Source organism: Pomacea canaliculata, linkage group LG10 (assembly GCF_003073045.1).
Source record: "Pomacea canaliculata isolate SZHN2017 linkage group LG10, ASM307304v1, whole genome shotgun sequence".
NCBI lineage: Eukaryota > Metazoa > Mollusca > Gastropoda > Architaenioglossa > Ampullariidae > Pomacea > Pomacea canaliculata.
The window spans coordinates 165,901-193,734 of NC_037599.1; the positions used below are offsets into that span (position 1 = coordinate 165,901).

General features: G+C 40.4%; 4 protein-coding genes across 18 annotated transcripts in view; 2 read left to right on the forward strand and 2 right to left on the reverse strand.

Moving 5' to 3' along the window:
* LOC112573473 (ergothioneine biosynthesis protein 1-like) overlaps positions 1–2,914 on the forward strand; it is a 60,128-nt gene extending 57,214 nt beyond the window's left edge. For all 5 annotated transcript variants that reach the window (XM_025253878.1, XM_025253877.1, XM_025253880.1 and 2 more), the window contains one exon: positions 1,792–2,914. In XM_025253878.1, the coding sequence (XP_025109663.1) occupies positions 1,792–1,879 (88 nt within the window). In that variant the 3' untranslated portion in view covers positions 1,880–2,914. The remainder of the gene's footprint in view (positions 1–1,791) is intronic.
* Positions 2,915–4,949: 2,035 nt separating this feature from the next.
* Positions 4,950–17,233, reverse strand: LOC112573475 (protein YIPF1-like). The gene is made up of 9 exons (XM_025253893.1): positions 17,135–17,233; positions 14,063–14,096; positions 13,416–13,546; positions 10,340–10,505; positions 9,154–9,264; positions 8,580–8,734; positions 7,591–7,710; positions 6,474–6,536; positions 4,950–6,026 (listed from the first exon to the last, which is right to left on the reverse strand). The coding sequence occupies exons 1-9, from the start codon at positions 17,183–17,185 to the stop codon at positions 5,844–5,846; spliced, it is 1,014 nt and encodes a 337-aa protein (XP_025109678.1). The 5' UTR covers positions 17,186–17,233; the 3' UTR covers positions 4,950–5,843.
* On the forward strand, positions 15,859–24,420 carry LOC112573476 (mitochondrial import inner membrane translocase subunit Tim29-like). 2 transcript variants are annotated; one of them, XM_025253895.1, is made up of 3 exons: positions 15,859–17,240; positions 17,326–17,457; positions 21,261–24,420. In XM_025253895.1, exons 2-3 carry the CDS (start codon positions 17,364–17,366, stop codon positions 21,785–21,787), a joined length of 621 nt encoding a protein of 206 aa, XP_025109680.1. In that variant the 5' UTR covers positions 15,859–17,240; positions 17,326–17,363; the 3' UTR covers positions 21,788–24,420. The 2 variants fall into 2 exon arrangements, with proteins under 2 accessions (XP_025109680.1, XP_025109679.1); XM_025253894.1 differs by lacking the exons at positions 15,859–17,240; positions 17,326–17,457 and adding an exon at positions 17,503–18,021.
* Positions 24,200–27,834, reverse strand: part of LOC112573474 (polypyrimidine tract-binding protein 1-like) — a 51,208-nt gene continuing 47,573 nt past the window's right edge. For all 10 annotated transcript variants that reach the window (XM_025253887.1, XM_025253886.1, XM_025253884.1 and 7 more), the window contains one exon: positions 24,200–27,649. In XM_025253887.1, the coding sequence (XP_025109672.1) occupies positions 27,581–27,649 (69 nt within the window). In that variant the 3' untranslated portion in view covers positions 24,200–27,580. The remainder of the gene's footprint in view (positions 27,650–27,834) is intronic.

Here is a 27,834-nt window from a genome sequence, read left to right on the forward strand (position 1 = left end):
GTTAGGTGAGATGGAACATAGCACGCACACAGGGAGGGTGGAGGCTGGCGATGGGAGGGGGGGTCGCTGGCCGGGTGACAGCCCCGTGACCGAGGGAGAGCGGGAGGGACAGCGCGCTTGGAGCATCATCTGGAAGTTCTTACAACAGAGAAGCGGGAAGCCCGGTGTGATGCCAGCGTGCCATCGACTAGACAACGAGATGTACGAGATCCGCCGCAAGAACATGCGCAGCCGACGATTCATGAGAGCTTTGGACTGACGGGTGACTTGAGCAAATAAAGCTGTTTGTACGAACCCTCTCTACTATGCCACTCTCGCTACTATGCCACTTTTGCTCGGTCCCGGTAGGTGGCATAGTAGGAGATTTGACTGTAAATGTAAAGCCGCCAATAAATCACACACTCACCACGCGGCGTGTGAAGTGTCCGGCGGTCACCCGATCACAACACACAGTACCGGAAGCCCACTCCCGTCTCACTCAGACCCTGGTGGTCACCCACCGACTACTGAACCTGCACCAACCCTGTGTGCACTAACAGTACCCGCCTTACAGTCCACCCCTAGCTTGCTGGTCACTACTGGCTGCTGTGTCCACTAACAGCCTTACAGTCCACCCCTAGCTTGCTGGTCACTACTGGCTGCTGTGTCCACTAACAGTACCCACCTTACAGTCCACCCCTAGCCTGGTGGTCACTACTGGCTGCTGTGTCCACTAACAGTACCCGCCTTACAGTCCACCCCTAGCTTGCTGGTCACTACTGGCTGCTGTGTCCACTAACAGCCTTACAGTCCACCCCTAGCTTGCTGGTCACTACTGGCTGCTGTGTCCACTAACAGTACCCGCCTTACAGTCCACCCCTAGCTTGCTGGTCACTACTGGCTGCTGTGTCCACTAACAGCCTTACAGTCCACCCCTAGCTTGCTGGTCACTACTGGCTGCTGTGTCCACTAACAGCCTTACAGTCCACCCCTAGCTTGCTGGTCACTACTGGCTGCTGTGTCCACTAACAGTACCCGCCTTACAGTCCACCCCTAGCTTGCTGGTCACTCCTGGTTCCTGTACAAAACACGGACCTTGCCCAGGCGGTCTCTCACCTTTCACAACCACCCGCTCCTCTCAGCGTCCAGCAAGATGCCCCGAGGGACGCTACGCTGTGGGGTTCGCTACATTGTCTCCCAGGGGCGGGAACCAATGGCCAGCGCCCACAACACCCACGTGACGCTACAGGGCGTGAAGGCTTTTCGCGCCAAAACTGCGGACAGGGTTGGGAGGGTCATGAACAGTGAACCCCCGTTAGCACGGGCATCAAGCAGACGACACGTGACGTCAGGCGACGTCAGGCGTTGCTACAGTCAACGCAAAAAGGCGGTCCGGATAAAAATAGCCTGGAATATGACGTCATAGTCGTCTGCTGTAACCGGGGCGACTCCAGCGCTGAGAGCATGAACGGGATATTAGTTCGTGCTGAGAGAAAGGCAGGCACAGAAATGTCTGACCGTGGGTTACACATCTTTTCATGATGCACCATGGCCTGGTATAACCTCATGATACACTTCTCTCTCTTTTGTCACTCTCACCGCCCATTCTCCACATACATGCACACACACACAAACACCACTTCATTTCTATGCCTTCCTCTTGCCAAGAACACAAAACTGATTCTTGTTGAAAGGTTTCAGTTGCCTTCTTAAGACATCTGTGTGACCAGTTTTTCTGTTTATTTTTGAGAGTTGGAGTAAGTAGGTCTTTTTTAAATTTTCCATGATTGAAATGATTGTTTCCGTTGACAGGTTCCATTGCACAGACGCCCAAAGCTTCTTTTACTCCAGTCCTGCTGGTCAGGCCAGCGCTTCTTTCACTGTGTGGAAACACAAGTGAACCTGTCTGCAATGCTGTGCATTGAGCAGACAAAACACTAGCACAATGCAATAGCCTGTTAACTTCAGTTACAGAAATATCAGTTCTTGTTTCTCATGATCTCTTGTTTCTGAGGCATATCAGTTGTAATTCCACGTTGTGTGACCAAAAGGTGATCTCTTGTTACTATGATTCATATCGTTCATAAACTATAATTCCACTTGTTGTGCATGACCAACAAGACAAATCTTGTTCCTATGATTGATATTGTACATTAATTGCAATTTCACTTGCTGTTATTCATAACCTGCATCATGGTCTTGTTACTGTTTTACTGCATCATATATATTGTCATTTATCTTACTGTTTTAGATGCAACATTTGCCAAGGGTTATTGTTCTCTACACAGCCAGTGGTTGCTTGGAGTACGAGAACCATAACCTCTCAAATCACTATTATACTTTTCAATGGAAACTATTCAGTCATCTTTAACTATACCTAATTGTTGTGTGATGAGTAGTTGAAGCTGGTTGTTGAAGGGGTGGTAGCTATAGATCAGTGGTTTTACAGCATTATGTCTTGTGGATACTGTGATGTGTACAGCGCAATAATCTTGCCTATGAGCTGGAATATTGTGCAATGCAAGTGAACTTTATTATTATTTTCTTCAATTTTCTGTGTTAAACAAATGCACTAGCTTCATATTTGTGCACTTCTTCAGCATTGAAGAAGCCATTTCCGCTCTGCCTCTGCATGTGTGATATGTCAAGTGCATGACACCATGTGTCATGTGTCAACTGCAGGCAGAACTTAAGAAATCTGAAATTTCCATGATTACCATTTCCTTTTGTATTACACTTAATTTGGAAAATTAACACTAAAAAATAGAAACCATGCTAAAAAAGGAATTAATGTAAATGAAAGTTGGCCCTGACACCTCACTAGCAAAAATGGTTTCTTTTGATAAATGGATTTTAATCTTGTCACTTTAGTCATTCAGTTTTAAACAATAGAAAATAATACTTAACAATAGATTACTACTCCTGCACAAAATTTGAATTTATTCTATTCTTTTGAATTTGCATGAGAATGTTGAAAGTTAGTACTATGAACTGAAAAAGAACACTTGCATACCATAGAGGCATAGATAACCAAAATCATGCCTGCAGTGTTTGCGATGTCAAATGATAAAAATAAATTTCCTACAAGATGCAATTGCGCCAACTGATGAGAGAGGAAGCACCTGTAGAAATGTGCTGTACTTTCTCCTGTCCACTGTCACTGATTGATATGTAAAGTACATGTAATGCAATTCTACAACTCTGTCACCACAGTTGGGCCCATGTGGTTCCGATGTCCTTCGCCTCGCTCTCTACTGTTCTTTTCCAAGTCTGCGGTGGTCTCCCTACTCTCCTCTTCCCCTGAGGATTCCAGTCGAAGGCCTGCTTGACTCCCACAAGTATACAATATCAATAAAATTCTAGATGTTTTCTTACACAATCGGAAGCTGATAAGCTTTCCACGAACACATCCAAGTATTGTAATTTGCTGACTACATGTTGCTAGTGTAGTGGGAGCACTTGTTTAAGCAGCATGTACCGCTGACAGAGCTTGTTCCCTCCACCCCCTTCCACCCAATCACTTGGTCGCGCAAGACAGACCATGCAGCAGGTGACGTAGTACCCAAATATTTTAGTATATATAGCAGGCAAAAGTCAGTGCTTGCACCTGTTTACCAAAAGGTGACTGGGAAAAGCAGTAAAACTTTGGGTCTGAGTACGAGAGAAGTGCTATTTTTCCGCAAGGTGTTTTGGTCCCGCTGGAAAGCGACTCGCGTCACTCAACCCCCTCCTTCCCCACCCCAGGGAGTTAGTTTTGTCTGGGAAAAAGCAGGGTCTTTTATGGATTCAAGGTCGGCTAAGGGCGGGTGTGCAGTGGATGGGGAAAAAAAACCACAACATGAGGTATAGATTAGACAACACACCCTGACGAATGAGAGCTAGAATTTTAGCAGAAAATTCTCCTTGGGAACTTCCGTCCTCTTTCCTGGAACATCAAAGAGGAATGGACTGACTTGGCACTAGGGGGTCACAGTTTTAGCCTTAGCATGAGTGAGAAAGCGCATTGGTCCGGCTACAAGTAAATGCTGAATGAGTTCAGTTTGGCTACACTAGGCTATAGATCACTAAAGTGGAACTATAATCCAAAACACCACTAAATTCTTTCAGGTCGTCATTTAATCTCCGAGAGGTTTAAGACATTTAGTACAAAACTTTACCACATTATTGGCAGCAGATTCTTAGCAGCTAGACTAAAATCAAGAAATGTTGAAAAGAAATGTAAGCTGTAGCATTTACTTGTTTGGATTAATATGCTGACATCCATAAACACAAGCACTTGGATTTTGCTCAGAATTCAACAAAGCACAAGTAAGTGTCACAAACATTTATGCCAATCATAAGTGCAGCCAGTTACAGCTGACTGTTGTCTAGAACAGTGGTTCTCAAAGTATGGTCCGCGGACCACTAAAGAATGAGGTACACAGTTTTATGTCATCTTATTACTATACTACTGTCACAAAAGTACATTTAGTTTTGAATAGTATTGAAACAAATGCGGCAATTTAAATTTGAAATTCATAGTACAGAGTGATTTTTAGGACTTGGTGGTCCGCCATATTTTTTACTTAAGTAAAGTGGTCCGCGGTCCGAAATACTTTGAGAACCACTGGTCTAGAGCTACTGATGTGATGGTTCCTCACCCTGCCGCTACCACATTCAACACCTCCATGTGGCCACATTCAACCAAAGTGCTTATGTCAGAATGACTTCAGATGCATCATTCAGAAACAATGTACATCCTTATTGCACAAGTTCTGAAAAGACCTTTCCATAATAGTTCATAACAGCTCCTACCCTCCCACAAAAGAAAACAAAAATCAGTAAATATACACAATCCGCATCAAACCACAAAACCTCATCTTCAAAACATAACATTTCAACAAAATGGCACCACACATCTCCCCATCACAAAATAATTAATCCAGTGGGGTCCTAGTATCCCAAATGATAAAACACTTCAACCACTGACATGGGTATTTTACAAATTTAATAAGCAGATTAATAGAGTTAACCATTACAGCTAACATTTCAGTTGAGCATTAAAAATGGGTAAAGGTAAAAGGTCCCATACATGATGGCCACAAGAGAAGTGAAGTGTAAGTGGTCTACTACGTCTAGATTATGGCATATACAAGGTGGAGCCTAATCCTTTCCTTCCACTGCCTTTTAGCATACCTGAAAAAATCAGGTAGCCATCCGCTTGCTAGGTGTTTTCTAATCACAGGCCCTTGTGGGCTTCCCACTAGTCACAGACCCTCATGAACCTTTCAACAGTGACAGTTGGTCCGCGCCGAGCTTCCCAGAGATAAAACCTAACCATGCCATGTTTACTTTGAGTAATTAACACAGCTCTGTAGCAGAACTGGTCACTCACAACACAGTGTCAGGTGCATACAATGTCTGTGAAGTGCAGAATAAGTCTTACCAGAGAATACTGGACAAGATAAAATTGCTCAACTTGAGCCAGCAAACACCAATCTGCAGAGTTTGCCTGCTTAAGTCAAAGAAAGAAATACCAATAAAGTCAGGTAACTATGGCAACTAATGTGACTTACAGGGTTATCACACTGCTGTCGAAAGGTTGCAATTTCACTTTTTTTTCCCCCACTCATTAGAAATTATTTTCCCTTCCTCACCTGTGTTCATGTGTAGCAGATATCAATAAAAATGCTGTACCATATATCATAATAAATTGTACATCACTATTTTTTAGAGCTTTGTATTCTTAGTCTGACTTCAGTCTGTTATCTGTAGATAAATTACCATTCACATGTCTTTGACTGTTGAAAGTCTCATTTTGTGAGATGACTAGGCACCATCCGACTGTTGTTTTGAACCTCTGGTTATGAGGGTATAACCTGCTCTCATCTGCTTTCCTGCAGTGTACCTTGTGGCTTGCTGTCTGTCACACTGTCTGGCTGGGCTTGGGACTGGTTGACCAGAGACAACTTCAAGGCTGAGTTCTCTACAACAGCAGCTACTGTTGTGTTGGACGGCACTAGTTGTGAGTGCTGCATGTTGTTAGAAGGCACATAGAAGAAACAAAGCTGAAAAAAACAATCAAGTGATATTATCAGTCACCTGGTCTCTGCCTATGACTAGGCAACTGTCAGATCTTCTTTATTCATCCATAGGACTAGAGAACTGAAAGTGATAACATAGCAGAGACGGGAGACTACTCTGCGTTGATTGCAAGACCTCATCAACAAATTGCACAAAGAAACCATGGTGATAGTAGATAGAGGAGGCAAACAGTGGATGGTATAGTAGAAAACTGTAGCTGAAAACCAAAGGGCTGCAAACAAGCAAATAGTTCATCACAATGACGAAGAAGCATGTCAAATAACAGGCACAACACGACAGGTCAACATAGACAACCACAAGCCAGCTCTCAAGATAAGATTGATATTGCCAACATTAATAAACACAGCCCTGTGCCTAAAAACATACACAATACACAATTCCATAATATAAGCAGTGCATGGCACACTTACCATAAAACCTAAGGCTAGTGCAAAGTGCAGGATAAAGATGATGGCCATAATGGTCAGTGCCACCTGCAACATGCGGGTAAGAGAACATTGTAAGACAGCATTGTGGGTAAGAGAACATTGTGGGTAGGGCACCATTGTCTGTAAGCCAGCTCTGAGGATGGGACAGCACTGTGGATATGACAGTATTGTGGGCAAGAGAACATCGTGGGTAAGACAGCATTGTGAGTATGACGGCATTGTGTGTATCACAGCATTGTGGGTGAGACAGGATTGTCTGTAAGACAACATTCTGAGTTGTGACATGAAGGTTAGAGACCACTGTCTAATTCAGATCTGAGAGATGTGGATGTTAGACACCACTGTTATTAAATAATGTCTGATTCATTACAAGATATTAAATAAGTTAATAATACTGTTTATTGCATTTCCAAGATGTTACTTATTCCAAATAAATGGTGTTTCTCTTAAACAAAAGTAGTTTAGCATGAAGCACATTTCAAAGTAGACTCAAGACTGCAGAATCAAATAGTAGAATACAAGTAAATTTACACTACTAGCTGACTTTGGTCTGCAGTCTATAACTATAGATTACAAATAGCTTTTAGGTGAGAAGTCAATTTGTAATTGTGCACTTTAGATTGCTTAAAACTGCTTTATTGGAATGGATTTACACAATAAAAAGGGAAAATGATAAATGCAGTAAATAAATTCCACACAATTTTTATTACCTATTTAATACGAATATTTTTTCAGAAATAACTGATGTGCCAAGAATGTAAATTTCATGCCCTATAAGACACTTTTACTTGTCAGGTTGGGGTTAAGGTTAAGCTTTTACTTTTTGTCAATAACTTACTTTTATGTTTCATTAGTTCCTGCCTTTATGAAACATCAACTACCTGTCATCTCTTGATCCTCAAAACAAAATTACACTGAAGAAAAGCCTTTATTTCAAACAAATGATTAATATTTAAAAACAAACATTTTTTCTAAATGAGTGAGAATTATGTTTTTCATATCTGAAACTATTCTGAGATTTGTTTTTGAAGTATGCACAACTGCACAAAAAAGGAAATCTTTGGTTCTGCATGTGTTATCCATTCACAGTAATTTGTACCTTTTTGACATCTTCTCGCACAGCTGGCCAGAAAGCAAGAAGAAGAACGGAACCAGACAAGGCAGCCCCTAACATGACAAGAAGCCACTGAAGCCAGATAATCTGGATAACCCACAGCAGCTGAAATCAAACAGCAGCTGCATGTAACCCATGCAGACTAAAAAAATCACAAGATGAATCAAGAACAAACTCACTTTTCACAGCTACAGTTCTTTTAAATGACGACAACCATATTAATAATAACAATAATAAAAAAATTGACTTATAAAGCATTTTAACCCACCATCAAAGGCAGGCTCAGTGCTTTACAAAAAAATTTAACATACAGCAACATAATAATTATATAAGCTGATTTCATAAGCAAAAAGTTGATTATGTGCCCAATTAGTGTAGCTACTCATGTTGATAAAAGACTGAAACCAGGCATCTGAACTGACAACAAAATCCTTCCAGAAAGTACTGACAACTATTTTTTAAATTGTTAAAAAAATTACAATTCAATAATACATTCAAGGTATGATCCTTGTGAACGTAGACAATGCTCCCAACAATTCTGCCATTGTTGGGAACAGTACTTGAAATTGTCAACTGTGAGAGTGTTCTGAGTTTTGGTCGCAGTTTTACAGATATTGTTTGCTGTGCCAAAGTGGCGACCTTTCAAATGTGTTTTCATTTTGAGGAACAAGAAATCACACAGCCAAGTCAGAGCTATAGGGTGGATGTAGAAGGACTGGAATGTTTTTTCCCAGCCAAACGCAGCCAGTGAAGTGTGACTCTTACTAATTTACCTACACATCTACTAATGATGTATGTTAACACTGACAAGTTCATGCACAAGGTTATGATTACAGCTGACCAGTGTAAAAACATGACAACTCTGAAAGATTGGCAGACATTCAAACTAAAAGATCCTCAAAAGTTGATAAGCAAAATCATAATACTCATAGAAGCAGCTTGTGATCTAAATTTTTTTTAGCAGAAAAACTCACTGATATAGGGATGTAGATGGCCAAGGAGTATCCATAAAGACAGAGGATCTCCAAAAAAGTATAGTGTGCTGGGTTTCCACGCCACCATAAAACCATCAATAGAGCAAATGGAATCAACCACCAGTATGCAAAAATGGCTGATGCTGCCCATGTCACTGTAACAAGAGGTTATGTCAAAAGTTCTTTACACAGCAATCATGCTTGGAACAAGTCTTCAGGGTTTACATCATAGTGTAATACAGAGTTACTTCAAATGTGCAGTATATCTTGAAGCTCGTCTTCCTTTCCAAAATCACGATACTCTTAGTCCTTGTTACTTGGTTCCTCTTTGCATTTTTGTATTTGTCTTCATTCATCATTGGTATTGTTGTTTATTCTTCCATCAGTCATATGTTTTTGTTTTTTCTTGTTCCTTGTATGATGCTCATGTCTTGTTCTTGTTCTTGAGTGCTATGCATACTCCTTACGAGTGTGAGTATGGGCTATACAAATCTTGCATTTATTATTATTCCACCTGCATCCCAAGTTCTTCTTAATATTGATTTTTCTATTATTATCTGCCTTACAAACTGACCTTTGTGAAAGTCATACACCCATTGATTTGTTCCCACGGTCTGGAAATAATTGGCCAAATTGCCAGCAATAGCTGTAGTGAATACTAGGGTTGTGCAGATCCAAAATGGTCCTGAAAGAAGGTATGCAAACATTTAGGTGACAGAGAAAAGGGAAATTGGATCCACTTTTCAGGCCTAAACCTTCTTTCTTTATAGATGACTGTTTATTATATACTGATACATAACCATACATAACTTTACAGATGTCTGTTTGGTTTGTTACACTAATACATAGCTATACATAACCTCGTGTGATTGTTGCCATGCTGTCTGGGTTGACAGCATGCTGTTTGGCGATGGGAAAGGGAGGTCACTCTCTACAGTGTGTGCCTCAGACACATGCTGTTCAGCAAAACATTCTACAGCACAGCTTTTAATAATAAAACAACAGAAATTAAAATGTTCTTTTGTGCTTTCTCTTTGGTGGCTGTAGTTTTGCCAGCCATCAAGATTATACTGTTCTATGATAGCTGTCAGGTAGTACACCATAACGTTGATTCATGCAGTTTCTGTGACACCAACTGCTTCAGCTACTGCTAATGTCTCTGCCCTACTTGAAGTAGCAAACAACTATAGACAATGAATTAGCCTTATTTCGTGTACCACACTTTAATTAAACAGCTACGACACTGCAAGTGAACACAGTTTTGCAACTTTTCATAAATGTGACTTCTCACCAGATGTTTTGAAACAAGAGTGAGAGTTGGTAAGGACCATCGCAACCAGAGACTTTTACAGATGAAGCAATGTAGCTGCAGTTTATAGATGTTGCAATCTGTCTCACTATGTGGCTGTTTGCTTCATGTCCTGCTAACATGTTTGTAATTGGGAGTCACAGGGAGAGTGTAGAGGTAAAAGCAGCAGGAGTAGGGTTAGTTATTGTCTGCAGTAAGCCTTAGGTGAACATCGTTGGTACCAGTTAGTCTGTAGGTGAACATCATGGTCTTGTCTGTAATAAGTCTGTACGTGAACATCGTGGTCTTGTCTGCAGTAAATCCGTGCACATTGAGGAATATTACTTCCTCAAAGTCTGGCCTGAGAGTCTGGTAACATGCTGAGATTCTGCATCATATAAGCATCCTTCTTCTGATTGTTGTTAACTAGCAATCAATGTACAAAGCTCTGCAAAAACAAATCTGAACTCACCATACAGATCAGGGTTAGGGCGTATATGTTTCTCTAAGTAGTTGACTTGAGGACGTGGAAACATTGACCCGAAGATGCGTCCTGCCACCTGGCTTGTCTCAACATCAAAGAACTGCTGGTAATATTCAAATGTCCAGAAAGAAGCTGTTCTTTTGTCTTTTAGCAGCTGTTACCACCCAAACACAAGGAATAAAAAGAATGAGCACTATTACCAGAAAAAAAGCATCAGCCCAGAATAAAAATATTTTCAATCTTTGCTTAAAATGCTTGCAATGAGAAGATTTGCAAAGAACTTCTAGAGCTATAATTTTCTTGCATGTCTGTGTATTTATGGAGATGCCACTCTAAAAAGGTGTGCTCATGTGCCTATATGTAAAGCGCCTAGAGCAGCGGTTCTCAACCTTTTACTTGTGACGCCCCCCCTGACGAACACCGGTACGTCCGCGACCCCCTTAGCCAGCTAGGTCGGTGGAAGAGGGGGGAGCCTTAGTTAACCTCGAACGCCGCGTCGAGGAAATCAACAACGGAAGAACAAAGTTGTATCTGCAAGAAGTATAACTGTTAATGAAATTTTACTAAGCAAATTCTGAGGTGCTAATAAATATTATTTATTAGTTTTATTAGACACTCACTTTGATTAATGAGAAGTTGAGCCTGCTTGCTGTTGCCTAGAGAAGCGAACCTGTGTGCGATTTCGTACCCACTGCTATTCGCAGCTCAGCCTCTGCGTCCACACGATTTCTGTATTGAGACTTCAGTGCTGCCAATGCTGGAAATCCTTGCTCACACATATACGAAGTTGAAAATGCAGAAAACTTTCATTGCTTTCTCAGAAAGGAGAGGATATTCACCATTGACGCTAATCCAGAATGTTGGCACTGGTGTTGTTTGGAAGACCATTTCAGGACTGTCACTCGAAAGGTCGATGAGCTGCTCTTCTTCTGGACAACACGCTTGTGTTAGGATCAGCCAGAAATGGATTACGAATCCAATCGTATTTAGTCACATCAATTTCAGCGAAGTAATGCTGAAACCTTTCTTGCAGTCCGTTTAGATGGCAATAATTACATTCTTCACCTGATCAAGATTCAAGTTGTCAGCCTTGCACTTACACAAACACGGAAACATATCAAAAATATTTCCTGGCGTATCTTTTGCGTCCACAACGAAATTTTTCGGACGAAAGCATTCATCTTGTCAGTTGTTGTAATATGGTGGTGTCTTCCTTTGCATAGAAGTATTCACAACGTTCAGCTTCTCAAATATGTCGATAAATATGTCAGCACCCGCATCGGTCGTTTCTTCATTGACTGGAATGAGAGATTGTAGCAAGACAGTGTACTTGAATAGGGAGAAGAGATTTGGAGTTTGATCGCCCTCACCACTCGGTTACACAATCTAAGCTAATTTCACTAATACCGGTATAAGAAACTTTTAAAAAAGGACCACCTTCGCGACCCCCTTGTAGGCACGTCACGACCCCCCAGGGGGTCGCGCCCCACAGGTTGAGAACCGCTGGCCTAGAGTCTAGCCGATGATGGAAAATGCGCTATAAAAATAGGCTAATTATTTATAATTTAAATGCAAACTATCAATATTTCTTAGATCTTTCTAAAACGAATGTCAAACAGTTCAAAGCATACCAAGAACAAAATTACACTCAAGTTCCAAATGACAGTTAAAATAAGCTCTTCTCTTAAAGACTTATAAAAAAAAATTGTCTTTAACTTGAAACCTGAAATGAAAATTTTTAAATGTAAGATGTTTAATTTACTGGGTATTCACCATAATAATAAACAAGTTAATATTTGTAAAAAAACAAATTCAACCTTTTTATTTACTCAAAACATCATAGTAAGATTCAGATATCTGTTTATGTAAAGTGTGTTACAGATTTATCATGACTTAAAGTTAAAATAATTACATAAAAAATATCTCTATTTATCCTTTCCAGGAAACTGTTTTCTGCCAAGGTAGGGTAAACATCACTTTACATGAAAGATCAACACAGGCTATAAAAGAACACAAAATGTCTACATCCAATTCTAGTTTTCCATTTTTAATCAGTTATGCTGGCATGTATAGGTTCTTTCACAAGCACAGTATTAAAAATCTGTAGGTATTCATATTACTACTCAAAACTGGAACACAAAGAGCAAAGTACGACATCAATTCAAAAGTCAACATGACAACGGACACACTGGAATCTGGCAAGCAGAATGGCCACCTGCCCATCCCTGATTGATTGCTTATTTGGATTTCAACTGAGATAAACAAGAGCAGATAACATGAGGTTCTAGCCCTAGGAACTTAAAGTGTCTATAGGTCTAAAGTCAAAATCCTATTGGAGTGGGTGTGTAGTCAGCTAAAACTGCAGTTTATTGATCACAAGGTTGTCATACATTGTCTCGCTTTGTCCCCTTGTGCTTTTTTGTTTTTTGCTCAATTTGTGCCTGACCTGATTTGTGATGTTCCCACCCAAGCATATGAGACTGAAAGTCATGTTGCTGCATGTAACTGAAGTCTAAAATATTTGCAGAAGTTTTAAACATACGTTTTACACTTCTCAATAAGCATTTCATCAAAAACTACCCTATCCTTCCCAAAATTAACAATCATTTTTTTTTCCATTTTCTTCACACTCAATTCTAAATAATTATTATGACACCATGCAAGCAAGTGACCAGTCTCCTGTGTATAACAGGAGTCATCATCCTTGGAAATCAGTTCTGTACAGCTGGAGCCACCTACAAATGTAACTTCAGGACACTCTTCACTCAATTGTATGTAAGAAACAAAAATAGGAGAGAATACAGCCTCTTGTGTACATGACTGCTAATATTTCAGCTTAGAAGAGTCATTAAAAATTTATGTATAACAAAGGCTTTAAAAATAAATTTTCAAGCAGAATCCAATCAGCAATTAATGTTGGGCACATCAGAGACAACATGTACAGATAAAAATGGGAACATCTTTTACTTTGTTCCAATGTTGGGACTTGTTGAACTCCATTTTCTCTGTGCAAATCTATTGCTAAAGAAGTTGTGATTTGCATCACACAGACAATGTCACCTACCTCAGCTTTGTCACTCTCCTCATCATCTGAATCAGCTGCAGAGTGAGGAAAGTTGGTGAAGGAATGGGTTTGAGTCCTACCATCTTGCTCCGACTCTCTCCCATCACCTGACCAGGTGTTATGTGGGATATCTAGTATGACAAATCTCAGGTATAAACATTACTCAATAAAGTATTTATGTACATTTTTGATCATCGACAGTCACCACTACACTTCACCACTCCTAACTATATGTACTAGACTGCATCGACGCAGTCATTAACATGTCTAACTACACTTACTAGACTGCACCAAAACAGTCATCACTACATCTAGCTTTCACTGCATGAACAACTGCTATTTAAGTATGTAAGCCAGAGCTATAATATCTACTATATCGTAGCAAATACAGTGTAAGACCATTAAGCTGCGGTGATTGGAGTACAAAGTGCTTAACCATGGATAGGTGGTCCACAGCTTAAATATTTTTTGATGATACATAAATTACAATAAATAATGACAAAAAATTAATTCTTTTATCACAATCCTTACTAAAAAAAAGCCACTCAGGTGTGCTGAGAAGGATCCTGTGACTGATACAAATTCATTTTTGTGGTTAAAAGTGAAGTGTAAAATACTCTGTAACAAGAGAAAATATGTTAAAATACCTTGAAAGTGAAGTCCATCGTCAGGCTTTGAACCCTAAAGAAAGATATTTTCATTTTAGTGAAAATGCTTGTTCTAATCAGAGACTATAAATAACAAGGACAGCCAACTCAGGCACAGGAACAGATCTCTCATGTCGCGCATGCGCTGGACTAAGTTATTGCTTCGCCTTTTCCGGTTTTGCTTTGCACAGTGCGTCAGAGCTACTGTCGTTATCATTTTGAGATGCCAGGCACTAGCTGTGCGATTCCAGGATGCCCTGCTTGCAAAGGTCGACAGAAAGGTTTATCATTTTTCCGCATAAGAAGAGTAGACAATCAAGACTGGGATAAAAACTCTTGTGAGAGCTGTGAATAGTTGTGATTCTATCTTGAAAGAGTGACCACTCCAGACATTTCAAACCGGAGTGTTGCACTGAAGGCAAGTCACCAAGCGAGAGAAATAAAGCTTTGTATATTTTAGAATATTTTTATTTTCCCATGGTTGTAAGTACTTCTGTGCCAGATCAAAAGATTCATAGTCGTAAAAATAACTGAACTATTAATCACATAGTATAAACAACATTTATCCAGCACTGGTGTCTTGAAACTGGTGGAGACTGCTGAGTTGGATACAGTTTGTATTAGAGAGTGAGAGAGCTCGTGTGTATGCGTGTGTGAAGAGAATAAGGAACGTGTAATAATAATTATGTTATGTTATAATATAACCAACACAAGGTAAGCAAGAATTAAGAAGTAAATCAAATGATTGCATTTTTGTATATACTAACATTAATATGAATAGGATTACTTAAATTCAACCCTATTTAGCAATAAATCATTTAAAAATAAATCAGAGCACTTAGTGTTCCTTCTTCATAAGCTCAGATAACTCTTTGCTGGGGCTGGATTAAATCAGCAAATTAGTGTTAACTTCATGACTTTTATATTTGGCTCACTTGGCCTAACTTTACTCAAATGGGGTAGGTAAAGGGAAGCAAAAACCAGTGGGCTAATTCTGTACACAAGATAATTAGCTTATTATGACAACTGGTCAAAAGATCAGATACAGGTCTGTCTGCCTTACATTAATCGATTTGAAATAATTTGCTACTTTTTATCTGCCTGTAGATTTCTACCTATTTGTCAACTTTCAGGTAAAGGCAGTCGTCATCACCTTATCCCAGTAAGTCAACCCACAGAGTTAATGCCAAAAAAGACCATTGAAACACCTAAGCCATAAGCTAGGAAGCCATCAGTGAGCATTGATTATTCATGATGTGTTCCAAAAAACAAAGTTAAAACATCAATAATGATTTAAGCATATTACAGAATAAATGGAGTTTAAGGCACGTTCCTTAGAGCCTTAGTCTGAATTCAGAAGCGATAAGCTCACTACAAACTACCCTCTGTATCCACTCAGAAAAACAATAAGCTAGAGAGCGAGAACTTGCTGACAAAAGCAACTTGACTCTTAAAATAAATACAAATACTACGATATAACGCTGTGTTTGAGTGTAGATATTCTACGTCAGGGATGCCCAACCTACGGCCTGCGGGCCATATCCGGCCCGCGACGCAGTGCCATCCGGCCCTTGAAACTTCTGCCCACAGTGCAGAAAATCGGCATGTTATTAATCAAAAAAAAAAAAAAAAAACGAAAAAAAGGGAAGAAGAAGTATTTATCCCTATGTAGGAGCGTCTCTCAGTCTTTTTTTTTCGATGGACGAGCATTTCGATTCAGTGCCCCGACTTGGTGTCTCTACGATGCAGCCGGACATTCAGAAGTTGGTTTCGGGTAAACAACTTCAAATATCCAACTAATTACTACATAATTAATGGTAAGTACAACTTGTTTCTAATAAAAAATGGTATCTGCTCTATTTTTTTTTTCTTTTTTGTATTTTTGCGGTGAGGAGGCCCGTGACAGGCGTGTCATAAATGTATATGGCCCCCAGGCTGAAAAAGGTTGGGCATCACTGTTCTACGTTATAATTCACACATTAAAAATATATATCAAAACATACTAGAAGATTTCTTCAATATAAAAGGATTCCAAAATACTTGCAGATACAAAACTAAGTGACCGGAAGTTGCCTGTCAATAACTTTAGCTTCCATGCCGCCGACACGAGTTCAGTCACTATCCCACTTTGCGCACCTTGAGTTGGCTGTCCTTGCTATTTATAGTCTCTGTTCTAATGTATTTTTGTGTATAAATTTTCTAATATCATTTAATTTATTTTTTGGAAAAGAACTTCACACTTTAACCTTAAACAGAGGTCAAAGAGAATTTTGTGAAAGGTGTGAGTGTGCACATGAACACTGGTATATGTGAAAAATGTTCATGAACAAAAATGCAAATGTTTGCAATTACATTTCAACAGTTTCCGAACAACTTTAGGTAGGCTCACCATGAATTCACATGGATCATTACGGATGTCAATACATACAAGAGAAACTGAAAAAAAAAAAAATTCCAACCCAAACCTTACCATAAAGTCCGACACTACTCCTAATACTAATCCTTACCCCCTTTTGCAGTTTAGACAAAGTGTCATAGGCATTGTCTACCCTCCTAAAGTTTATGACATTTTTTTTTTTTGGTGTGATTCGTAATTCTAACAGTGTTAATAACTTATGATCGAAAACAGTATGTGCTATAGGTAACGCTGAGCAAAGGTATCGGTCGGGCTGATGAGACTGAACAGAAGAGAGCGGGGTTATGGAATTGTGTCATTAATGAACTGCGTTTAATGAACTAGGTAATAAGGATATTTTTTTTGGGGGGTGGGGGGTGGGGGGTTATCAGTTAACATTACGAAAGACAGGTATCATGACATTACGTGTAAAACCCGTATAACTCATTATTTAGTACTATATGAGTGAATGCAATTTTTATTTTTCAGATCCCTACATTCTACTGATGTAACATTTTATTCCTTCTCGCTTCCGATGCAGTTTGTAGATAAGTCCTTATATATTCGTTCAAAAGTAGGGCACGGACAAGATGGTGTTCTCTGGTTAGTTTATGGCATTTTTCGTAAAACTTGCCAAATGAGAAATAGGCTAGTGTAACCAGTGTCAGAAAACTTACAAGAGCGTCCACGTCGATAGACACCGAGGCCGCCATGTTGTTTAGAGTCATTCAGCAGTCAAAGTGTTTGTGCTGCTAGGGCAAGTCCTATGCATTGTTACAAAACGTAAGCAAAAAAACATTCTGAAATTCGAAATGCAAGGTTTGAATTGTACAAAAAAGATTTATTCAGATTTTACTGTCTTCGTTAGCCCGTCTTCGTGCCGTGTGTTGTTTATTGGAAGACGACATGGCGTCTTTTGCAACACGTGGAAAGCTGCTTCTCTCCAAACTTCGGCCTAACTCCCCCGACAAGCTCAATAATACAAGGCTGGGACGGATCGGTAAGCTGACATTTTTGGTTGAATCTGTGAGTACCTAATATGAGCTAAATCCCTTTTACCTTGATTAATTTGAACTACAGTACTGTTTGGGATTTGATTAACTAGTGCAATCTGCCAAAGTATCGATTACTCCAAATCGAGCGGAGGCACATGCAGCTGAGCGCAGATCTTCTGCACTACCGAGAACTCGCATCTTGTGCTACACAAACGGTAGGCACCAGCATCCTCACAGCACAGAAACAGAGAACCTGCAGGTTCTAAGGGAAAAGTCGATATAGCTGTCTCAAAACAACAAAACATTCAACCTTCTTTTGCCATCCCAAAAATATAATCTTAAATTATATCAAGACACTGGTAGCTCTTTCATACTAACAATAATGATTTATATTTCCAGTGATTTGCTCAGTGTCGGTGTAGTGGTCCGAAACCTCCGGGCAGTACTGTACTTAACATCTGGGTATAGTCTGCGCATGCGTGGGCATTTAAGTGCGATAAACGTCCGATGGATTAGTAAACATTTTCTTGGGTTTATTTATCTGTATCAAAACCAGTTCAAAACATATTGTGAGTTGTATAAATTTGCTTTTGCAATGTTATTTTATTTTTTATGTCTTGTAATGTTTCGTCCTTTACTTTTATTTCAAGTAAACTGCCAATCGAAGATTCACATGACCGATAGGCTTTATTTTTCTTCGCTTCATAAGATAAGATAATACTTTATTAATCCCTAGAGGGCAATTCAGTTGCAGCTCGATTATATATATTAAACCCACAGGCAGTCGTGTTGCAGTCAATCATACCAGCTCGATTAAAGTCATACATGATCGCATGCACATCGCATTCATAATCCATTCAAAAGTCTGACGGCTGAAGCAACAAAAGACAGCCGCAGTCGGTTTGTCCTGCAGGCAGGCATACTATATCGGCGACCTGATGGGAGCTGGACAAGTTCACCCGACAGAGCATGCCTGTCATCACGAAGGATGGCAGACACTTTCAGAAGAGTCCTCCTGTTATACAGATCCTGAAGAGAACTCTGGGTGGATCCAACGACTTTGGAGCAGGTGGATACCACACGATGTAGGCTGCTCTTGTCCTTCACCGATAAACTATTATAGAAACAGATGAACGAGAAGGACAGCACGCTCTCTATATGTGATCTGTAAAAAAGCTGAAGAAATTGGGGGGAGACAGAGAAAGACCTCAGCTTCCGTAGGAGGAAGAGGCGTTGTTGAGCCTTCTTCACGACAGATTGAGTGTTGACATCCCAGCAAAGTCGCCTATCGAAGATGGTGCCAAGGTATTTAAAAGCAGAAACAATTTCCACCTCCTTGTCATGGATGACATGAGCAGACGTTTGGTTTCGCTGCTGTACCTTCGAATAGTACGCTGATATTTTCAAAATATTCTATACCACGACCGACACTAGTTCATGATGCTATATGTCAGTATGAGTATGTGGTCAGACGCTTTGTTTCGTTGCTGTTCCTTCGGATAGTACGTAAATGCCCACGCATGCGCAGACTATACCCAGAGGTTTAGTACTGCCCGGAGGTTTCGGACCACTACATCGGCAGCTGGCAGCATCTCTTTTCTTCCAGGATGCTCTCTGACAACCTTTTGAGCAGTCTCTGATGCTGATATAAGGGCAGTTATTCTGAAACCCAACCCACCGACTTTTAGACCCAATGCCCACAAGTTTTCTTGAGTGCTTATATACAGTCAAATCTCGCTACTATGCCACTCTCTATTATGCCACTCTCGGTATTATGCCACTTTTGTCACTGCAGACATGACTTTTGATAAAGAAGTTACAGCTGTCTGTCAATCTGTCGATTATGAGCTCTGTAAGATCAGCGCCATCTGTCACATTCTCTATGCACGCTCTACCAACACTCTTGTCTGTGTGCTTGTACTTTCTCAGCTTGATTACTGCAACTCCTTGCTTGCCAGCTGCCCTGTATACCTTTTTCACAAACTCTAGAAAGTACAGAACTCTGCTGAACGTCTGGTGCTTAGACCAAGGAAACAGGACCATATCACTCCTCTTTTTTCTGCCCTAGCTACCCATCTGTCCTTGCATTCAGTACAAACTTTTTGTGCTGTGTTTGCATTTCTTTCCAGCCCTGACTATTTCTCTGAACTTCTCTTCCCTTATATATTATATTATTCCCTTATATATTATATTAGACAACTCTGCTGTTCATCTCCTGACTTTTCCTCTCACCAGAACAATAACACATGGCCAGAGGAATTTTAGTTACTTTGCAGAAAAACGAAACTTTCTCCATTTCCATATCGACCACCTACCCACTATTGAATCCTTTAAATATGCACTGAAAACACACCTCTTTCATAAACATTACTTCTTACAGTCCATACAATGCTAGTCCTTTGTTACACCATTCACTCCTTTTCCACTTATTGCTACTTTCCTGCTCGTCTTCCTTTAGCAAAATTACGATACTCTCAGTCCTTGTTACTTGGATTCTCTTTGTATTTGTTTTTTTAATTCATCATCTGTATTGTTGTTTATCCTTTCATTGTTCACATGTTATTTGTTCTTCTGTCCCTCATATGTTGTCCATGTCTCATTCATGTTCTTAAGCGCTAAGAGAATGCTCCTTAGGAGTGTGAGGATGCGCTCAACAAATTTTGCATTTATTTTTAATAGACAGCAGTGATGACCAAGCTTAAGAGTATTCAGCACAGCAGCACGTTTATCAAGTATGGACTTAGATTTCTGACCAGTTCCCTTGTTGTTCTTATCCTGCTTTGCAGAATTTGACCTTTATTGTTGATAGCTAGAATCCAGGCATTTGTAGTAACTTTGGCTCAAATGAAGAATCCAGGCCTTAGGAAACTTTCTGTATTGACTACTTGAGACCAGTGCATATATAATTAGTGCTGTCATCTCCCTAATGAACCACCAAGAAATTATTCATGCAACTATAAACCAATGCAAGTTTGACTGATTTTGGGCATGTGGCTTGGCACAATGCTGAAAGGAATATATGTCGTCTGCCATTTCATTTTGATATCAGACTCAGCTGTACACTCTGTGATAAAGTATTCCTTTTTTAGTACTTGTAATTTGAGTACACTCAGAATAAATTGACGGCACTGGTTACAACAATCCAGAAGTCCTGTAACTGTGTTTGACATTAGAGAGAAATGTCTTTGGCTTTCTTGGACCAGTTGCCATGCTCTAGTCTAGACAGTGACCCCATCTTTGAACATGCAGGCTAATGTAAGCCTGTGAGCTACAGAGTAAATGTTCTGTAGTTTGCAGGAAGTTGTTGATATTACGCAGCAAACCACAAATCTTCTGTAGTTTATGATGTAATCTGAACAAATGCAAAAAAAAAAAAAATCCACACCAGTTTTGGGGGAGATCACTGTCATGCTTTAGAACAGACAAGTTACAATTCTTCAATAAAACTTCATGTGAATCACCTTCACTTCCATTTTGCTGTAAGTAGAACCAGGACTTGATGAATTTGGGTGGTCTGTTTAATTGTACAATATAAAGCTTTAAGAATGAAAAATTCATATTTTGGCAACGTATTGATCTGGAAACCATGCCAGCCAAAGGGGGTAGAGGAATGCCATGACCCCAACTGTGTGTGTGTGCACAAGCCCAGTTTCGTCCTCTATGTTGCTCCATGTTGAAGTTGTTCTGTGGGATTTCTGCCCCTAGTTGAGCTGATGTCTTAGCAGCATGTTGTTGATTGCTTGTAGTGGATGTGTAAGTACAACCTTTGGATGAAATCATTTTATAAATTTCATGCTTATTGTTGCAGCCCAGTATTTCCTGAATATTGCTGTTGACTATAAGGCTGCAGTTAGCGAGATGATTGCAGATATGCGGTCTCACCCAGGAAAAACAGCCGTGTACGTGTCTGTGCTGACAGCAGCTGCAACCCTTGCTAGAACCAATCCATCTGAAACCAGCTTTCATGTAGCTGTCACTGAAAGTGCTCACGAGCTTCTGCTTCTTGGTGAGTCCATAAGAAATCATCATTCTGATGACCATGTTCAGAGTCTCCTGCAGGCCAGTCTGAATGGTACCTTAAGGTACAGCAACTGTGGACTCTTTTCTCTCATGTGGATTGCTGACTGCAGTCCTGTGGTTAACACATACAAGTCCCAGTGCAAGCTTGTGAAACCTCGGTGGTCTCAATTCCATCAGCATATTGTGGATATTGGCATTTTGGGACGATGGCATAAGCTGTACCAGGCTATGCATGACTATGATGTCAACATGGAGGAGTGGGATGCAACGGGCAAGAAGAGGACTCTTGCAGGAAAGGATGGTGATGCTCGTTAAACAAAGAGACTCTTGCCCTTTAAGGAAACGCCTGCATGGGGCTCTAGTTATGAAGAGTTGTTTCAAGGAAATGCATCTCATTTTCTACAGATTCCAGCACCCTATGCATCCCAATTTTCAGCTACTCCCTTGTGGTAAGTGTTACAAAGTGCCACTTGTGGGAAGAAACACCGGAGGTCTTTCATGCCAGTAACCGTCTTTGTCCTCAGTAAGAGGCACAGGGACTTGTAGATTCATGTATTCTTATCGTTGTTTGGGCAGCAGGGGCGTGAGCCTGTGTGCAACATTCGACTTGGCGTTTTTGAGTGACCCAAAGAAATTTCTGGTCTGTCTGCCTTGTACAGACTGTAAAGATCAGCTTAACTGTCAGATTCATAAATAAGCTCAAATTGTAGCTTTACAAAAAAAAAAAAATCGGTTTTCAGTCTTTCATGATTTGGTGATCCTCAAGTTTCTTAATTACCAGTTGCAAACAAAGTCCCAGTCTTGACATTTGTGTTACTCTATTTTGGGGGCATTCATCATACACTCTTTCCAAAAACTTTCATTGAGACATTATTTGGTGAACTCTTTTGGTGGCAAGAAAGTGCAACAATAATGGGATAAAATCCATATTTTTGCTAATGATCTTGTCAATAAGTAGTGAGAATATTGTCTTTTTTACTTTAAAGTCAGCACCACTCTTTAAAGGTAAGGATGGTGTCAGACATGCAAGTGGAGGCTTTGTATTTAAAATGATGGTTCTTAGCTGCAGGTAGTTGTGTACTTGTGCAGTCTAGCAGTAAAGAAAACAAGAGATTACTGAACATATTGATCTGGAGGCCAAATGGGCATGGATATTCCAGTTTTGTTCAATATTGTAATTAGATAAATGGTTTACCAAGGAAAAAATGTTTTGAGTAATTGGGAGATCAGTAAATGTGAGAAAAATCGAGGCAAACAAGACTGCTTTTGTTCAGGTTTTCCCTTAATAAAAGTCCTGAAGCTGTGTGTAGCCTGGTTGAGAAGTTGGCTGTAAATAGCAAGAACTAGCCGTGATGCGGAGTTTTGGTTGTTGTTGAACCTCATAATTGCAGATTCTGAGTAAAATATGTTTAGTTCAACCAAAACTGAACTTTTTATCTGATGGTATAGTGGCACATTCAGTAAATGCCATTTTTGTGGTGTTCGTGAGTGGCAGACACTATAAACTGTAACCACCACCACCACCTCTCATTTGTCAACGAAAATATTTTGATCATTTAATGCTTACTCAAGGAATGTCATTGCGTCTAAATAAACAAGTTTGACCTTTATTTAGCTTTTTGTTTTGCTAATGTATACATTTTTAATGTTGCTTGTCTCGAGTTCTTTCACATCTTGCCTGACCATGAATATTGTGTCCTGCTATGCCAGCAAGTTAACCCGTTTTGGCAAATCAACCAGCTACTTCCCAAGTGAATGCAATTTTACCCACGGTTAAACTGCATATGCCCATGAACATAAGCTGTAGATATTCCTTCACATTTTGAGCATTTACCTGTTGACATCTTAGAAACTTTAAGCAAAATCAATTTTACCAAAGGTTACCTGATACATAAACAAAGAGTGAAGTTGCTATGGTATATTTCTGGTCACATATATAGCCCAAACCTGCAGCTGGAGTACAATAAGGTGGTGGTGGAAAACTGATACAGTCGGCTAGAAATTAGTGCGACACGACTATTTTCTACAACCGTTAAAGCCTGAAACTGGAGTGACAAGGCTGGATAGACTACATTTTAACTGAAAGCAATAATGTTGTGTGCACCCAAGTTGTTGTACCTTCTGCTGCACGCTTACCCCTCATTACTATGTATCAAGGAGTATTTTCTTTTTGAAGTTTAACCAAATTTAAGTTACCCCAACAAATTTAAATGTGATTTTTTTTTTTTTTAAATTACAAACACCTTATACAACCCCAATATCTTAAATATAATTCCAGTGAAAACTTTGATTGTTGAGCTGATGAGTGCAGTGGAAATGAGCGTTGTTGTGATGGCAGACCAGAAGACAGCAGCAGGAGATAGAAGGCACAGAAAGGAGAGAGAGCAGGGTTTTATTTCCCTCATCCAGAATGTAGCATCATCCATCAAGCATCAGAAAGAAAAACTATACATCGAGAGATATAAGTGTCAAGATACACAGTAAAACTAACATCTACATGAAAAACATTTAAGAAGAATGAGGACAGATGTTCACAAGTGGAAAAGAGAATCTAATTAACAATCAAAACAGTCCAAAGTCAAATGTTTTGCTGGTAGGAGGGATAACAAGGCAAACAGTGAAGGACATGACCATGAGGAGGTGCTCAGAAGCCCACTGTCACAGAGGAAGAAAAAAACAAAAGAGCTTTGGCACAGGCTAAGCTCAGTGGTCAATCTAGGCGCAACACCAGTTCATCTGAAGGTTTTATTACAAAATGGTATTTAATATCATATGATTGCGCAATACAATTCAATTTCTGTAAATCTGTTCAATTGGTACATTTTTTTAAACTTTAAAACAATGAGGCATCTTTTGTAAATAAACTGCAAAGCTTCCCTAAAAGAGGATTTTGCAGTGACATCCAATAAATAAAAAAAGATGTTAATATTGATTCAGTCGGGTTTTTTTTTTAAAAAAAAAAACTTTTAAAACAGCCTGGTTTTAAGAGTTGTTCCCTCAATTAGGCACGTTGAACAAAGAGGATGCCTTGGCTGCATGAACCAGACAGGCCACATCTAGCATTTCATGACCACGAGTCAGCATTCCTGTCTTATCATCAATAGGCTGATGCAGCAAACCTCTTAAAGGCCAATGTCCCGGTGGGTTTTTTTTAAAAATGGTTTCGCCCGTGCGAGGGAAGGTAGGAGTACATGGTGCTGTCGGCGTGCCTGTGATGTCCACCCTACCTTTTGTCTGGGTAGTAATTTAAGACGAATGACCGCTAGCAGTCCGCACCGCGTGTACTCCTACCTTCCCTCGCACGGGTGATACCATTCGCTTCCGTCTGGACAGTAGACATCGGCCTTTAAGCTGAAGACATGAAGCAAGCTGCCCTTGACCTGACAAGAGCTAGTCACTTCTTGGCCAGTGTGCCACTGCTAACGTTTTCTTGTGTCACCCACCAGCAGCTCTTTTCTGTCTGACTTCTTACTTCTGCCCTACAGGCTTCACTAAAGCTCGCAGGCAAGGCAAAGTTTAACATTGCTGGGCTAACACCTATGATACATGCACCAGAACAAATCTACAGCAGGCACTGGAAGGGAGGAGTCTTAGCAAGGCTGGGAAATGATAAAAAGTACTGGCTTGAGGAAGTATCTTCAAACTTTGGAGCCAGACTGCAAGGACGTGGCTGCTGCTGAAGTGATTACAATTCACACAAAATGCTAAGGAAGATCTGCACAGCTGTGGAGCTAAGATCAAAAACACGTTGGTGGGAACATAACTGCACAGAGGTTTCAAGCCATGGGACCCTTTGCCTACAATTCTGACACTTTACCACACAGCAGGTAAAGCCAGCCAGTCTGCCTGCTACAGGAAAACAGCACCGCCCCGTTTGCTCCTTCACAGCTGGAAAACATCAACAGGCAGTGATTGTCCACAAGGCCTGTCATTTTGAAACACAGCAGCATTGATGAGAACTAGGCACGCTGCCTTGGTTCCCCAAAAACAGGAAACTGAAATTCTGGTGTTAAAGCAGAAAGCCATCATCTAGTTACAGCACAAGAGAGGAGCATTCTCCTAAGAGCAGGCTGCTGTTCTAAATTATGAAACTACACATAGAAACAGATGTGGCTGGAACAGCCAATGGATCAAACCACTTGAATGATGCTTGGAAGGAATGCTGGGTTGCATGTAGCTGATACATAAACGTGGTTTCTGCCAGAGACAGGTACGCCAAACCTCCTCCGTGACATGGACACAGAACATACCACCACTGTCAATGCATTTAAAAAAAAGTATAAAAAGGCAAAGAGAGCCTACAGCATCAGGAAGGTAGTTCAGCTACTACACACTCAACACATGCTTACACTGGGCAACGTCAACAAATGACTGTATCAAACACAGGGTATCAAGGCTGGCATAAGAAACATGGTTCAGGGAGCAACAATGCCATAAGCTTCACCCTGCTTGTTAAAAAACTCAACACACAAATCTCCTCCCCACACACTGGACTGTCAAAAATGCAAAAATATATATCCACCTCGTTACCATTCTAAACACCAGAAATGCAAAAATAGAACTTACAAATGGACACAAATCAACATAAATGTCTGACCATTTTATCAAAAACACTTTTTAAACCCACAACACCCTACCCAATCCAGCCTTGGAGGAGGCACAGGAGTGAAGTTCCAGTGGCCCTGTGGCCCTAGGCATAAGACAGCAAATGCCTTGCATTGACTTGCCTACCTATAGTAACTTGTCAGCTCCACCCTTACACAACACAATGGATTTCTTATCTCTTGACCATCAGGATACTACAAATAACAGGGAACTGCCTGTTTAACCATGTCTAACAGCTGTGTGTAGACTGCCTACAAGACACAGGATTCCCACATCATCTGGCTTTCTCCCCACTGAGCTATGGCAAGAAATTACTTTTTTCAAGTCTGAATATTGTCTGTAAAAGATGACCTCCCTCATGACCATGCAAAAACCTTGTGAAAAAAAAAACCAACTTTGTGAACAGTGACATACTGCATCGGGTATTGGAAAAGAATGGGGGAATGGGTTCAACATAGCTGGAGGCCAGCGTCAGCCTGTCTGATGTGCATAATGAGGGTTAGTGGAATACAGTGACACCTCCATCAGTCTCTGAGTCCACATGGACATTGTGCTGCCTGAGAGGCTGGGAGATGACATCAAGACATCGTTTGTAGTTCTGTTGTAGTTTCTGCTTTTTAAAAAAAAAGGGGGGGGGGCCTGACATTTTAGAGAGATTTATCCTCTCAACAGCCATCATGTGCTGAGGCTACAAATATGAACCACCACCCACCAAACAAAAAAAAAAAAAACACAACAACACAATGGTCTGCACTAATAATGCACAATCCCATTTGGTACTGTTGCCAATGTCCAAATTGTCAAGTTAAAAAAAATACCTTTTGCACAATATGGGATCATTTGAAAGTCAATCCGAACATTCTCAAACCCGTAAACCAAATTGCAAAAGGCTATCTGGGCACATACCTTTTTCTTATCACTAAAACCAAGTGCAATTTGATGCTCAACCTCACAGTCACATGGTCCAGAGAGAACACCCACAGATGACCTGCAAGCCAACTGAGTCCTCTGACCATCACATGGGTAGTGCACCAACTTACTTCTTAGGAGGAGGTGGTTGGAACGTGGGCGCTTTAAAAAAAAAAACAAAAGCTTTCCATTTTGTGTACTACCATTATTATGAAAGCTACTGTGCAGGCTCCAGCATGTCTTGGCAAGAGCATCAGCTGCAGAGCTGGGGACAGAAGGCACTTGTTGGTTTGTTCACCCCAGCACTGCTGACAGAGGCCCAGCACAATCCACACAATCCCTGTACTGGTGGCCTCAAGTGGAGTGGTGCTCCAGCCCAACTACTTCTCTGGGGGGAAGGGGGGAGTTATTTAAATTAAACAATTTTGGGTGGGACTGGGTGGGTTAGTTAAAGTAATAATTTGCAATTGGTCTACAATATGCTGACAGAGTAGTACAGTGTATGTATAAAATGAAGATTTTTTTTTTCCCTGGCTTGCACACACTCGTTTTCTCTAGCTTGCTAGGTCCTGGCTGAAGGGAACAGTCTGAGCTTTAGATTGTGGACTTGGAGAAGGACACACGAAGATGGCTGTTCTCTCCAACTTGCTTATTGTGCATACCCTGCAAGCACAGAAAAAAATACCACGTCAGGGACCCTTATTCATAAATGTTACCACAGAAAGACAAAAAGAAAATACACGTTCCATCAAAAGTGATATACAGTCAAATCTACAATGTAAGGATACAGCTTCATAAAACTCAAAGCTGTATCTACATATTGTGGCCTCTCAACAGATACTCCCACA